This window comes from Xenopus laevis, chromosome 1L, assembly GCF_017654675.1.
Source record: "Xenopus laevis strain J_2021 chromosome 1L, Xenopus_laevis_v10.1, whole genome shotgun sequence".
In the NCBI taxonomy this organism is placed as follows: domain Eukaryota; kingdom Metazoa; phylum Chordata; class Amphibia; order Anura; family Pipidae; genus Xenopus; species Xenopus laevis.
Window position 1 is genome coordinate 52,897,486 of NC_054371.1, and position 16,012 is coordinate 52,913,497.

Sequence of the window (16,012 nt, forward strand, 5' to 3'; positions counted from 1 at the left end):
GTTTCTGAGATGGTCACGTTCTATTCCCACACCATTCTGCAGTGTAGCTTTAATAGCTTTCTAGACTGACCTTGATTATGCTGGAAATGATCTTTATAAACCATAAGGCAAATACTAAAAGTTATTTTTTTCACTTTGTTTTAGGATATATTTTTCAATGTGCTTATGCTATAACAGTGGGTACACATACAGTAGGTATTGGGTTGTTGTAAGTCATTCAGAATTCAAGGTATGTTGCTAAACCCCATCAGGATAGTTCCACGGATTAGGGTTCTTCCTTGGATAAATTTACACTGCAGAGTTCAATATGTGAGACAGATGGAAGGTCTAGAGTTGACCAGAACCACTAGTTGGATAGTTCCAGGAAATAATCTGCCTTGCAGTTTTGAACCCTGCTTCACGACAAAGCGTTAAATGGGAGAAAAGAAAATAATGTCAATTTTGGAGGTCCTTTTTTTAATACCCTATATGTTAATAGATCATATATGTTTGTGATTGATGACTAGCAGCCTTCAGCAGATGCTTCTGTCCCTCTAGAACTCCTTTGGCAGCAGGTAGTTCATGATTTTCAATATCATAATTCATTTCTTTTGGGGAAAATCTTTGGTTTTCATTTTTTATTATTTGTGATTTTTGAAGTATTTAGCTTTTTATTCAGCAGCTCTCCAGTTTGCAACCCTGCATTGCTGGAATATGAATAAGAGATGCCTGAATAAAAAGATGATTAGGGATGCACAGAATCCAGGATTCGGTTCGGGATTCGGCCTTTTTCAGCAGGATTCAGATTCGGCCAAATCCTTCTGCCCAACTGAACCGAATCTGAATCCTAATTTGCATATGCAAATTAGGGGTGGGGAGGGATATCGCGTGACTATTTGTCAGAAAACAAGGACGTAAAAAATGTTTTCCCCTTCCCAGCCCTAATTTGCATATGCAAATTAGAGTTCGGATTTGGTTCGGTATTCGGCCGAATCTTTCGCAAAGGATTCAGGGTTCGGCCGAATCCAAAATAGTGGATTCTGTGCATCCCTAAAGATGATTAATAAAATGTACCAATAACAATAAATGTGAGCCTTACAGAGCATTTGATTTTTAAATGGTGGTCAGTGACCCCCATTTGAAAGCTTAAAAGAGTCAGAGGAAGAAGGTAAATAATTGAAAAAAAAACGATAAAAAAAAATAATGGGTCAGTTGAAAGGTTGCTAAGAATTGGCCTTTCTACAACATAAGTTAACTTAAAGGTAGAGCACCCCTTTAAAGTGCATAGGCCACCGTTGCATGAGGTGCATTTTTCCCTCGCAGCGGCAATTAAGCCTTCAAATGCGAATACAGCTCAACACAATGGCGGTTTATAAATGCCCTGTGTTTTTACCAACATATGCCCATTGTTCATTGTCCTCTTTTATTAGTTTGGATTGGAAAATGCTATGTACAATGTGTTGCATCTCTCCTTCTGGTTTAACTTTGCCAATGGGATGGAAAATAAGTGTAAGCCTGACAAGCGAGTCTGGAAGTGGTTTTACAGCGACCTATGTATGAAGTGTGAGAAAGTGAGTGTGAGCTTTCACAGCTTGGTAAATACCAACATTGCAATACAGAGATGAAAATCTTCCCAGTCACCTGTCACCTCTGACATAATTGCTTCCATATTCCTTTAAATGCCTGCATATGTCACTAGAAAGGTATGGTGCTGCATTACATAAGGAATATACCAACAATCACAAAATAAGAAGAAATAATCTCAGATGCACATACATTCATTGCTGCTGAAATAACCATTCTGGGCCAGATCCGTTGGATTTTATTATTTGGGTTCATTTGATTGGGAGCAACGGCTTCACTCACATGGCAACGCTTCGCCAGGAGTAGATACGACAGGACAACGCTAATTCACTAAAATCCGATGTTGCATCCAGGTCGCCGAACGCTGGCGAAGTTGCGCTAGCGTTACTGCAGCAAGAGAAGCGAAGTTGCGCTAGTGTTGCTTAATTAGCATACAGCGGGAAGTTGGAGTTCAATGGACGTATATGTTGCATCAAATACATTACACTACACAAGCCCAGGAAACCTTAATAAAATAAAATAAAGTTGTTATATTGCCCTACACATGAGCCCAGTGTATAGTTTATGTGCCATATGTTAGGAAATCTAGGGGGGAAGCTGGTAACCCATAAAAAAATGTATTGCAGCCTATCACCCTGAAAATGGAAAAGACGCCAGCGTTTTTTGGGACTTAGAAAAATTTTAAACTATTTTTTGAATAACTCCTATCTACTCTATTGTACTTCGCCTGGTCTGAGGTGGCGAAGGCAAGTCTGGCGCAAGAGCTAACGTTCAGTAAAATCCGCATCTTAGTGAATTTGCATAGTTACGTCCATTCACCAGAGCGCAAATTTGCCAGGCGTTAGGGAGCGAAGTACCGCTAGAGTCTATCTTCTTCGCTAGCGAAGTTACACCGGCAACCGTTAGTAAATCGGCGAAGTTCCGAAATGACGTCACTCTGGCGAATTTTCGCCAATGTTAGTCACTTCGCCCTTTAGTGGACTGAATTGAGACACTAAAAAGGGAGAAGCAAGGAACCATAGCAAACTGGACCATGTTTTACTCTGGGATAGCAAACCACAGCAATCATTTACTTTCATTAGTCCTATAACAATTTACTGCTCACAGCTAATTGCTGAACAGGTTGTTCATTCCCATCCCATATCTCTGGTTCCGGAATCCTGGGATCTGGCTGCACTTCCCAGGCTTTAGGACTGAAGCTGTTGATGGTTCATCAGTTAGGGATGGTAGCAATTTAGCAATCTATATTTTCCAGCTTTTTCCCCTGCCATTAAACTGGGCCCCAAAGAAGATGGAGCTTTAGGGATAGAATGATCACAGATCTCTTGGTGGGTCACATCAAAAACAACCCAGGAGCCCCAAGTTGGATAAGTGGTGTAAACCAGCTAATCACTGTAGTTAAATCAATATTAAGGGGCAGATTTTTTAAAGGCCTAATTTTTTACCCCGAATGAACTCAAATGACCTCAAAACTCGAGTAGTATAAGAAAAAACTCAAATATCTAAAACTCGAACGAATATTACCGACCCGAAAGCTCAAATCAAATTCAAATCAAATTCGACTATACTCGAATAGAGTTTTTTCTCAGAAAATAACTTGAATGTCGGGAAGGCTTTTAAATCTTCAAATGGGTTACTGAACCTCTGCCATTGACTACATGAACTGAGCAGGTTTACACATAATGATAAATAGAGCCTTAAATGTATTGCGTCCCAGCTCATAGACCACTATATTGGCTCCAGTGTATCTCCTTTAAAGAAATGACTATGGAGGCATGAAAACCACACCCCATATCAACAGACACTGCCGTGCAATTTAAAGTTTACCGATTTTCAGTGACAAAGTATTTCTATGTAACAATACAGCATACAAATCCAGTGTAAATGTAAGCAGCCACTTGACATTGTTATGGCCTTAAAGAGGCAGTACACCTTTAAAGGGGATGTTCACCTTTCAATACTGAAGCATCTCTGGGAGGGGGGGGCACCAACTCCTTTAGAAACTGTTCTAAATTGATACATTAGTTTAGATACATTTTTTTTTTTTATCTTTGGCCCAGGTGAGCAGAATCCCTGGGTTTCCTTAAAGGGATTCTGTCATGATTTTTTTTCATGATGGTTACTTTTTATTTTTAAATTACACTGTTTACATTGCAAATAATTCACTCTACTATTTAAAATGTTGTTCTTAAACCAACAAATGTATTTGTTTTTAGCTGTAATATTGGTGCTAAAATTGCCAAAGCAGGGTTTTCCTGCTTTGGCAATTTTAGTAGTGCAAACAAATCCTTCAGCAGAGGTGTTAGCTGCTTTTTGGTTACCTTCCCATTGTTCTTTTGTTTGGCTGCTGGGGGAGGGGGAATTAGACTGGGTGATATCACTCCAACTTGCAGTGCAGCAGTAAAGAGTGATTGAAGTTTATCAGAGCTCAAGTCACATGACTGGGGGCACCTGGGAATCGGGCAATATTGAGATGCCAAATCTCAAAATTAAATATAAAAAAAAATTCTATTTGCTCTTTTAAAAAACAGATTTTAGTGCAGAATTGTGCTGGAGCTGCACTGGTGCATTTTGAAAAAAACATGTTTTCCCTTTAATGTATTGTAATTATTATTATCATGTATTTTGTAGAGTACCAACATATTCCACAGCACTGTACAATAATTGGGTTTATACAGAGAACATAAACAATTACATACATAGAAATCCGTAACCGATACAAACGGTGAAGAAGGCACTGCCCTAAAGAGCTTGCAATCTTATTCATGCTGAGTAATTTAGTTGTTAAACTACTGCCTTAATGCTGAGTAGTTTTAGAGAGGATTTAGTTGCATACTGTTTGTGTTCCTGATTTGGGAACATTCCAGAGCTATTCCTGGAGGCCTGGTCTTTTGTAATCAAATTGTCATCAGTGTTAAAGCCCAGCTGTTGTTTTTTACTTTGATCAAACCTTCAGTATTAATGGGACTCAGTTTCCTAGTTCATATATGTGCCAGGGTTGTGCTGTGCTTTGTAAAGACCTGAATCAAAATGATATACTTAGTGTGGGAAATTCTAAATTCTGATTGTATTATTGCATGTGAGGAGCTTTTATTTATATGGCTCACACATATTATGCAGGGCTCATTTTAAGATGAACACTTTTTTTTAGATCATGGTTTAGTCGTTTAAATATGGCTCCTTCCTTCACTCCACAAAGCAGCGGGTTAGTCATACCAGCACCAGATTCTAGTTCTCCAAATCAAAAGGCATTCTGTCATGAACGTCATGACTCTTATCCCAAAAATGTTTATCATGCTGTAAACTTTAGGGCACTGACACAGGAACAGTCTTAAACTGGTTCCCATAATGATTCATGGGAAAGATTTATATTAAGCATTGCATATCCCATTAACTTTAATGTTCAGTGATTTGTACAACACTATGTTTATACAGTAATTATACTTAAAGGAAAACTATACCCCCAAAATGAATACTTACCGTATATACTCGAGTATAAGCCGACCCGAGTATAAGCCGAGGTAACTAGTTTTACCTACAAAAACCTGATTGACTCGAGTATAAGCCTAGGGTGCTGAGAGAGAGACCGACCAGCAATCAATAATATACTGTGCCTGGTGCATGTCCCACGGACAGCAGTTTGGCAGTGCAACTCCCTGCACCCACAGTTGACAGCCAAAGATTTGCAGGTTCGTCAATCCAGAATAGTGTATTTAACCCATCCTCAGGCATCCTGCATTGCTAAGGGCACCTGTTACCCTATATCCAGTTCTGCAAAACAGGGAAGGGTGGGGGGTGCTGGGAGTTGCAGGTAACAACAGCTGGGGGTGCTGGGAGTTGCAGGTAACAGCAGAGGTAACTGCTGGTCCTGTTCTTGTCCCAATCCCGTCCCTGAGTATCACAGCTGAACCTGCCATTCCCTCGGCAGAACAATAATAACAACCACTTCTACCCCGTATGTCTCTCAGCGGCCCAGGCACGACTCGCCTCACAACAATTTGCGATACTTCGGGTACCTTAACGCGGTCCAGCTGCTTTATTACATGGTCCCGTGGGCCCCACTTCGGTTCCCGTCCCGCTCGGATTTCGAGCTCGGCGCCATCTCCTCACCCGGTGCCTTCACTTCCGGCAACAAACCACACACTCTTTTCCGGCCCAGGCGCGACTCGCCTCACAACAATTTGTGATACTTCGGGTACCTTAACGCAGTCCAGCTGCTTTATTACATGGTCCCGCGGGCCCCACTTCGGTTCTGCCACCCGATAGGATTTCGAGCTCGGCGCCATCTCCTCAGCCGGTGCCTTCACTTCCGCGCAACAAACCACACGACTCCTCCCACGTCACTCTCTGATTCGCCGATACAGCTGGATGTCAAACTGGCCTAAAAGGACAAACTAATAGCCAATAGGAATGCACAGTATATTACCGTAACTGTGCAACGAACCCCACAAGTGCGTCGGAAGCAGGAACGAGGCAGCTGTGTGGGGCACAGGAGGATTTCTTCAGCGCAATTGATGCAGTTTGGGTGACTGACTCGAGTATAAGCCGAGGTAGACTTTTTCAGCACATTTTCGGTGCTGAAAAACTCGGCTTATACTCGAGTATATACGGTAAGCAACAGATTATATCAAATGAAGTGGCATTAAAGAATCTTTCCAAACTGGTCTATATATTTAACTATATCTTGCCCTTTTACATCTCTTGCCTTGAACCCCATTTTGTGATGGTCTTTGTGCTGCCTCAGAGATCACCTGACCAGAAATACTGCAGCTCTAACTGTAACAGGAAGAAGTGTGAAAGCAAAAGACAGAACTCTGTCTGTTAATTGGCTCGTGACCTTACATGTATGGTTTGTTTGTTATGTTTGTGAGTACAGTGAATCCTACAATCCCAGGGGGCGGCCCTTAAATTTTAAAATGGCAATTTTCTATTTATGATTACCCAATGGCACATACTACTAGAAAAGTATATTATTATGAACATGGTTTATTTACATGAAGCAGGATTTTACATATGAGCTATTTTATGCAATATCTTTTTATAAGACCTACATTGTTTGGGGGGGGGGATAGTTTTCCTTTAAAGGGTAACTATCACAAAAATGAAAATGTAGAAACTTTCTAAATAAAATCAATTGAAAATTCTGCATCATTTCTGAAATAATAAAGTTTATATTCACTATTCCTCCCTCAGCATCTGTTTCTCTCCATTCTGTCTTCATGTAGCAGTTGGGTGTCGGATGAATGATCCAATATATCTTATAGGGGGGCTCCCTTTTGCCTAGAAGATGTATTAGAGCTCATTTTATTAAAATCACCAAACTTCATGTCTCTCTACACGCAGAATTTGTGCAAAAGGCAGTTATTCTGTTAGATTTTATTTCTACTGGAATCAGTTATTTGAATGAGCTCTAATACATCTGCTAGGAAAGGAGCCCCCCTCCTATAGGATATATTGGATCATTTATCTGACACCCAACTGCTACATGAAGACAGAATGAAGAAAAACAGATGCTGAGAGGAACAGCAAATATAAACATGATTATTTCAGAAATGATGCAGACTTTTTAATTGATTGTATTTAGAAAGTTTCTTATTTCAGTATGCTGAAGCTTATTTAAAATGTTCACAATAGTTTGTTTGCACTGCTAAAACCCTGCTTTTTTCCTGCTTGGGTGTTATTCATTCTACCACTAGGTGGGGCAAGGGAGCACTTTTAGAACTGCAAACTTGATTATTTGAGAAACAGTTCAGAATTTTTAATTTATTACATTTAGAAATTTTCTTATGAGGAAGCTTATATTAAATTTTAATTTTCGCGATAGTTCCTTTAAAGAGAAAATATATATAATGTAAAGAGAAAATATATATAATGCTAATTGTATAATTGTATTTATGTAATGCAGTGCAAGCGCACACACTGAAAGACCAGCCAAATTCCTGTATGGTTATGAATGATGTTTTTGCATATAGATGCTGCGCACATGCTCGCTGCCAGACCTCAGCAAATTATTCAAGACCTTTGTGGATGTACCTGCAGTGGCTGATGTGGAAGGGGATGAGCAGCTGGAAATAGAAGACATAGAGGATGAACCTGTTCAGGATGCAGACCACTCTGATTCAGAGGACACGTAAGAGAACTGCAGTTTTGTTACACGTGTATGGTGGCATGTTTATAAGGGGAGGGGAACTGTTTTTATAGTGTTTGTGTCCCATGGGACTCAAAGCAATTTACAGCAATCAAGGCACCCTAAGTATGTTGGGATACCTGAAGATTGAATGACTTGTCTGGGAACTAGGGATGCACCCAATCCACTATTTGGGATCCGGCCGAATCCTTTGTGAAAGATTCGGCCGAATACCGAACCGAATCTGAATACTAATTTGCATATGCAAATTAGGGGCAGGAAAGGAAAAAGTGGAAAAAAATCTTCTTCTGTGACGAAAAGTCACAAGTTTTCTCTACCCGCCCCTAATTTACATATGCAAATTAAGGTTTGGTTCGGCCAGACACAAGGATTTGTCCAAATCCTGCTGAAAAAGGCCGAATCCCGAACCGAATCCTGGATTCGGTGCATTCCTACTGGGAACAAAAGGAGTTGCCAAAGGGAATTGATCACTCAACCTCTATGGCTAGGCCAACGTGTGCCACATCCAAATGCAAGCAATAATGTGCAAACAACTAATACTGTCGCATCTGAGTGCAAGATTCACAGATGGAGCACAGAGGCAGTCAGTGATGCAATATCCACAATGCAAGGCCAGATAGAGGGGTAGGCAGAAAAGGTATGTGCCTAGTTACAGAGGGGAGCACTGAAAAATCAGCGTTTGCTTTGCTTTTTGTGTGCAAGCTACAGCATGCAGGTTATTTCCCCATTAATTTGCAGCATTTTTGATGATATTACCTCTTAAAGATGATTGATGATATTGCCTTTTAGCAGATGACTGATGATATTACTTCTTAGAAGAGGTAATATCATCAATTAAAAACCCGAAATTGGTTTTGTTTGCAGCATGTTTGGGGAGACAGACAGAGATTTACAGGAACTACAGGCATCAATGGAACAACTATTAAGAGAGGAGCCTACAGAAGATTACTGTGCAGAGGAAGGAACACACTTAAACCCAGAACCACCAGCCGGAAACATAGAGGGAAATATGGAGTCCGTCATTATTAATGGGGCAGAGGAGGAGGAGGAGGAAGACGATGGACATCAGCCAAATGGTGAAAGTGTCATTAATGAAGAATGGCATTCAGGTAAATACTGCTCATGTAGTTGGTGTGTGGCAAGCGCACAAATTGCAGCACCCTTACACCAGCAATTATGGATGTAATAGGGGCCACACTTCACTGCTCACTTCACAATATTATTATTCAGCCACATTTAGTCATTTAGCCACATTTTGTGACATGCTTTATTTAATATATCTAAGACTACCGAGTAACTAAGATTGATTGCAATATATAAATGTAAGCAGAATACTTGCATCTGAGACTTGTTTAAAGGACTATATATTGCATTGAATTTGGAGCAATTACCTTGTTCTATACTTGTATAGTACTTTACCTTTTTATAATGTTTTAACAGGGCTCACAACATATATATACATATATAATATTAATATTTGTACTATGTAAGAGATATCTAATTCTGAATAAGGGCAGACTGAAGTGAACCCTAATAATGTGTATTTAAAAAACCTGCTCTAACATCTGAGTATGATGTGGCAAACATTGATTGGTTTTAGTAATAAAAAGGTGGGGCCATTTGGAGTATACATTTTCGTGACCTGCTGGGGGTCATTAATGCCTATGAATAAGTACCAGGGGGTATGTAAGGCGGAATACCATGTGGTCTGTATTCCCAATTTTTTAATAAGATTTTTGAATAAAGAGTATATTTTTATATATTGTGGAGTTTTGGGATAACTTTTTTTGTTTTTTGATGTCTATGCCCTTTGGAACTGGGGCTTTATCCCATTAATCATGGGCCCTTTTGGACAGGCCCAATAGAGACGAGCTTCCTATAATATATATATTTTTTCTGTGTCACCTTTAGTCATATATCAACATATAATCCCATGCTTCTAGATACATGTCAAAAAATGAGCTACAAAAGCATAGAGGGTTGCTTTGACAATGATTAAACATACAGTTTTTGCTCAGCAATTCCTGAGCCCTGTAATTATAAAAGCTGCGGTTACAAAGCACTTGATTCAAAAGATATTTTACTTGCACTCTTAACTCTTAAAGGGATCCGATCAGAAAACATGTTTTTTTTCAAAACGCATCAGTTAATAGTGCTGCTCCAGCAGAATTCTGCACTGAAATCCATTTCTCAAAAGAGCAAACACATTTTTTTATATTCAATTTTGAAATCTGACATGGGGCTAGACATTTTCTCAATTTCCCAGCTGCCCCAAGTCATGTGACTTGTGCCTGCACTTTAGGAGAGAAATGCTTTCTGGCAGGCTGCTGTTTTTCCTTCTCAATGTAACAGAATGTGTCTCAGTGGGACATGGGTTTTTACTATTGAGTGTTGTTCTTAGATCTACCAGGCAGCTATTATCTTGTGTTAGGGAGCTGTTATCTGGTTACCTTCCCATTGTTATACAGAACATATACTGTACATATACGATACTAACTGGGGGGGGGGGAAGGGAGGGGGTGATATCACTCCAACTTGCAGTACAGCAGTAAAGAGTGATTGAAGTTTATCAGAGCACAAGTCACATGACTTGGGGCAGCTGGGAAATAGACAATATGTCTAGCCCCATGTCAGATTTCAAAATTGAATATAAAAAAATCTGTTTGCTCTTTTGAGAAATGGATTTCAGTGCAGAATTCTGCTGGAGCAGCACTATTAACTGATGCGTTTTTTTTGCCATGACAGTATCTCTTTAAGTGCTATTCCAGTTATTTTGTCCTAGCAATCTGCTCGCTGTCCTACCCGCAGAATTAAAAGCCTCAGCACTTGTTGTAAAGGGCCACAGAAAAACTGCTAAACTTTTTTCAAGGTTCACGTGGGGGGGGGGTATTTCTATCTCACACTCATGTATTGTTGATCTACTTGAACCACAGCCAGTTTGGCACCTCAAACTTTTTAATGACAGTGAAGATGACCAGTGTATAAACCTCTAAACAAGCAGCTTTGGAAGTTATAAATCCTGGATGCTTTAGGTTTTTGCCTTCCCTGGCATGGCACCAGACGCCTTTATGTGACTTTGCTCTGTGCCCATAAACCTGATTCTTGTTCTTGTAATCTGCACTAGATTATACGTCTGCCCACTCCTGACTTGGTATGCAGTCACTTTCTTTTTGTACCCAATGGAATTATGTGCAAAGAGTTAAAAAAAAAAAAAAGCTAGTTTGATTAATTGCTTGATGTTTCTCTTTCCCTCTCTGAAGATGATAGCTGTGAGGACTTTGCCAGTGAATGTGATGATGGTGATAGTGTTTTTGCCCATCTGGAAGAAATGAGGTTTAAACTGGAACAAGAGATTGGTTTTGAAAAGTTCATAGAAGTCTACAATAAGATCAAGGTGAGTCTGCATCAGCAAGGAAATGGCTGTACAAGTGTGCTCTTAAAAATCACAATTTTCTCATAACAGTGCAATTAACAGTGTTAGATTGGATTGGCATCCTGTAGTTTGTTTCTGTACTTTTAAAGTGGCACATGCTACAGGTATGGGCCCTTTTATACAGAATGCTCAGGAATGGATAATTATCTGGATCTTCATTTAAATCTTCACACCTTAAGTCTATTAGAAAATCATTTAAACATTTGATAAACCCATTAAGCAGGTTTTGCTTCCAATGATGATCAAGTACAAGCTACTGTTTTATTATTACAGAGAAAAAGGAAATCATATATTATAAAATTTGGATAATGTGGATAAAATGTAGTCTACAGCCATCCTGTAATTCAGATTTTTCCGGATAATCAATCCTATACCTGTACTACTTTAGGCAGGAGAAGAATGGCTTTATCATGCAGAGATCTCCTTTCATAGCAGCATGATTTTTCATAATCAGGGGGTTATTAGCTGGTGTGAAGGGGAAGTAAGATAATATAATCAAAGAAATACTTTTGTTGTTTTGGCTTTAGGCCATACATGAAGATGAGGATGAAAATATTGATAGTTGTTCGACAGTTGTGGAGAATATTCTAGGATGTGAGCACCAGCATTTGTATCCCAGAATCCTTCGCCTAGTGATGGCAGATGGAGCTTATCAAGAAGGTAAATAGTTATTGTATTAAGGTTTTCTCATTTCTGTTTCTATTTTATACTATAGAATAGAAAAAAAAACTCTCTAATAATGTGATTAGTCTCACAGATTTGGTTTCTTGTGAACTGTATCAATAATAGTTGTACTGCATACTTTGTGTTTGTTGCTCGTGCAAATGTCCTAATGGTGTTACCAAAATATAGTGCCACTTATTTTAAAGGCATCTTAATCTTTTTAAGATGTTGCAGCAGTTTGGGTACCTGTGGCCACCAGCAGGGGAATGTGGACGCACCCCAAAAAATGCAGATATTAGATTATTGCTAATGGCTTCTACTTGCCATTAAAGGGGTGGTTCACCTTTAAGGTAACTTTTAATATGTTATAGAATGGCCAATTCTAAGCAACTTTTCATTTGGTCTTCAATTTTTATTTTGTATAGTTTTTGAATTGTTTATCTTCTTCTTTTGACTCTTTCCAGATTTCAGATGGGGGTCACTGACCCCCTCTAAAAACAAATGCTCTGTAAGGCTACAAATTTATTGTTATTGCAACTTTGTATTATTCCTATTTCTATTCAGGCCCACTCATATTCATATTCCAGTCTCTTATTCAAGTCAGTGCAGGGTTGCTAGGATATTTCTGAGGTACTTATACAATTCTTGGTGGTCCCTCACTCCAAAATGTATTGGGGTTCTTTTCAACATAGTAAATGGCACCATCAAGGCTACAGCACATGCAAGATCCGCATAAAATATAGATAACTCTTGGAGAACCACAGCAAGTTCAGTGTGTTTATTCCATAAATACACTGAACTTGCTGTAGTTCTCAAGAGATATCTTTATTTTATGCTGATCTAGGATATTTTTGAGCCTAGCAAACTGGAGAGCTGCTGAATAAAAAGCTAAATAACTCAAAAATCACAAAAAAATAAAAAATGAAAACCAATTGCAAATTGTCTCTCTATATCATACTAAAAGTTATTTTAAAGGTGAACAACCCTTTTAACGCATCGATTATTCTAGACGGTTTTCCATTTACTTAACTACTGCATTTGTTGGTATAAAAATGCCTATACCTGCACTTCGAAGGACAAATAACCCACCACACGTGACACTAGCCCCAAGGGATTTTGCTTTAAAAAGCTCTTCATACATGAAATATGAACTGTTGAGTGCATAAAGGTTCAGCTGCTTTTCAAACAGTAATCTAATATATTAATGTTCCACTTTCGATCCAAGCTCTTCTTGCTCTTGTTTATCCTCCGTAGGTTGCTGTAATGTAAGTAGTGAAATGATGCTGTTAGTTGCTTGTGTGATTAACCGGCCATTCTATAATGCTATTAATAAATGATATATCTTGACTCCATTACCCATTCCCTAGTGTAGGAAAGGCTTATCCTCATCTCTAAATGCTGCAGAAGAGAATTCTTCTAAATTAAAATGGGACTTGCTTATTCTGGAAGCCTGTGGCTAAATCCCATCATCGTCATCATCATCATCATCATCATCATAGCGTGTGATTACTGAAATGAGTGTGGATGTATGAATTGTTGATGTATTCTACAAAGCTGTGCAGTAATGAAGCCATGATATAGATTGCATTTGTACACAAACCAATAAATACACTAATGGCTGCTGTCTTGGCTTCAGTAATATCATAAACACAATTCAATGTAAACAGGGGCTGCTATATTCCCATTCATATATTGTAATTCATATTATAACTGATTATATATTATAAATATCACACAATACCTATTTTGGTTTCTTTTGTAGACAGACCCAAAGGCACAGCTCTTGGGAAAATGTCTGTTATTGGTCTGTGGCTTCCATCATTTCCCCACTGGTAGAGGAAGAGACAGATAATGGAATTAGCAGTGTAACAGCTGGACTGCCATACAATTATTTCTTCATTAGGGCTGGAATCAGTGACATCTGCCATGCCAGAAGCAGTGGGGAAAAATATTTGTTTGATTTAGCTTTAGGGGCATTATCTTCCTTAACATCTTAGGTCAGCAGATCCCATAGATATTGTCACCTTCCCACGATTGAAGGTAGCCAGTGGCCTTAAAGGAACAGTTCAGTATAAAAATAAAAACTGGTTAAATAGATAGTCTGTGCAAAATAAAAATAAAAATTCTAATATAGTTAGTCAGCCAAAAATGTAATGTATAAAGGCTGCAGTCACTGAAATCTAACATAATAGCCAGAACACAACTTCCTGCTTTTCAGCTCTCTAACTCTGAGTTAAGATGGCCATACACGGAGAGATCCGCTCGTTTAGCGATGTCGCCAAAAGAGCGGATCTCTCCCTGATATGCCCACCTTAAGGGCAATATCGGGCTGATCCGGGCTGATATCGGGCTGATCCGATCGTGGGTCCTAGGGCCCAACGATTGGATCCTAACGAATAGTAATGGGCGGTCGGATCGCAGGATGCGGCCGCGATCCGATGGGATTTTTAGTCCCTTCCGATCGAGATCTGCCCGACTTTCAGCCAGATCTCGATCGGTGAAGCCCATCAGGGGGACCCCATACACGGGCCAATAAGCTGCCAACACGGTCTGTCGGCAGCTTTTATCAGCCCGTGTATGGCCACCATTAGTCAGCGACTTGAGGGGGGGCCACATGGGACATAACTGTTCAGTGAGTTTGCAATTGGTCCTCAGCATTCAGCTCAGATTCAAAAGCAACAGTTATGATCCATGTGCTCCCCCCTCAAGTCTCTAATTGGTTACTGCCTGGTAACCAATTAGTGGAAACTAAGAGAGCTGAAAAGCAGGAAGTAGTGTTCTGGCTATTATGTTAGTTATCCAGTCACTCCAGCCTTTATACATTACATTTTTGTCTAATTAAATAAATTAGAAACATTTTTTATTTTGCACAGCCTATCTATTTACCCTATTTGTATTCTTATACTGAACAATCCCTTTAAATGGGTTGTTTACAGTTAATTAAACTTTAAGCTTGCTGTAAAGAGTGTTGTTATGAGACTATTTGCAATTGTTTTTTTTGAGTTATTTAGCTCTCCAGTAATTTTAGCAATCTGGTTGCTAGGTTACAAATTACCCTACTTATTTGAAAGAGGCAATTGAAAATGAATAGGGTTGTCTCTAAATAGAAAGATAAATAACAAAAAGTAGCAATAACAATAAGGGGCTGATTTATCAAGGGTCAATTTCGAAGTTTTGAACTCCCATAACTTTGAAATTTGTATTAAAAAAAGACCAACCAAAATTTATTTTAAAAAATCAAAGATTTTTTGCGGTGAATAGGCTGTATTCAATCATTTGAATCTAAGTAAGATCTAATTCGATCTAATTCGATTCAAAATATTTTCAAAAAAAAACCTTTGATTTTTAAAAGTCCACCAGTTAACTCTTAATAGGTTCTAGGCTAAAACTGCAATTCGGCTGTTATTAGATGGCGAATGGTCAAAGTCAAAGTTTTTAAGAGACAGTACATGATAAATTTCAATTTTCGAATCGAATTTGCACTATTCCCTAATAGAAGTACACAAACATAGCTCGGGATTCGAATTTTTTTTCTTTGAATTTGCAATTTGACCCTTGATAAATCTGCCCCAAAATGTGTAGGCTTACAGAGCATTTGTTTGTTAGTTGGGGTCAGTGATGAGAATTGAATGATTCCATCCACCATCATTTTTCAGATGTGCAGCAAAAGAGCGATTTACAGTCACTGATGTCTATTATTATTATTATTATCCACTGTTTTTTTAATCCTCTTTTTTCCCTCTTTCTCCCATAGATAATGATGAATAAACCCAACTCAGGAATCTCACATACCCTACATGCTGCTTTAAATAAAACGGAATGGGGCTCCGTTGGAGACACTCGGCAGTTACTGATTTTATATATATGACAGAAGATGATCTGTGTTTGAAATCTGCATGACTAGGGGAACTATCCTTTAAATATCCTAGTATTTGTGTTCATTTTGGTTGCATTATGGATAGTGGGTTAATAAAAATACTTCCTGTAGGTTGATTGTATCCTCAAACTAAAATGAATAGTTAGCCAGCCTTATATAATAACTTGACAAGTTTGCCACAGTGCATTAAAGGACCACTACACCATTTGCAGGGAAATACTTTAGCTGGTATTGCATTAACATAGGGACAAAAACACTGAGCAAAGCACTCATGACATCCCATGTAAACAGATGTGAGAGCTCTGAGGCAAGAGCACCCATATGCCGC

General features: G+C 38.9%; 1 protein-coding gene across 3 annotated transcripts in view; it reads left to right on the forward strand.

The window, feature by feature from the left end:
• Positions 1–15,794, forward strand: part of nek1.L (NIMA-related kinase 1 L homeolog) — a 61,081-nt gene extending 45,287 nt beyond the window's left edge. For all 3 annotated transcript variants that reach the window (XM_041589219.1, XM_018230887.2, XM_018230895.2), the window contains 5 exons: positions 7,536–7,693; positions 8,576–8,820; positions 10,972–11,105; positions 11,672–11,804; positions 15,562–15,794. In XM_041589219.1, the coding sequence (XP_041445153.1) occupies positions 7,536–7,693; positions 8,576–8,820; positions 10,972–11,105; positions 11,672–11,804; positions 15,562–15,575 (684 nt within the window). In that variant the 3' untranslated portion in view covers positions 15,576–15,794. The remainder of the gene's footprint in view (positions 1–7,535; positions 7,694–8,575; positions 8,821–10,971; positions 11,106–11,671; positions 11,805–15,561) is intronic.
• The last annotated feature ends 218 nt before the right edge of the window (positions 15,795–16,012 follow it).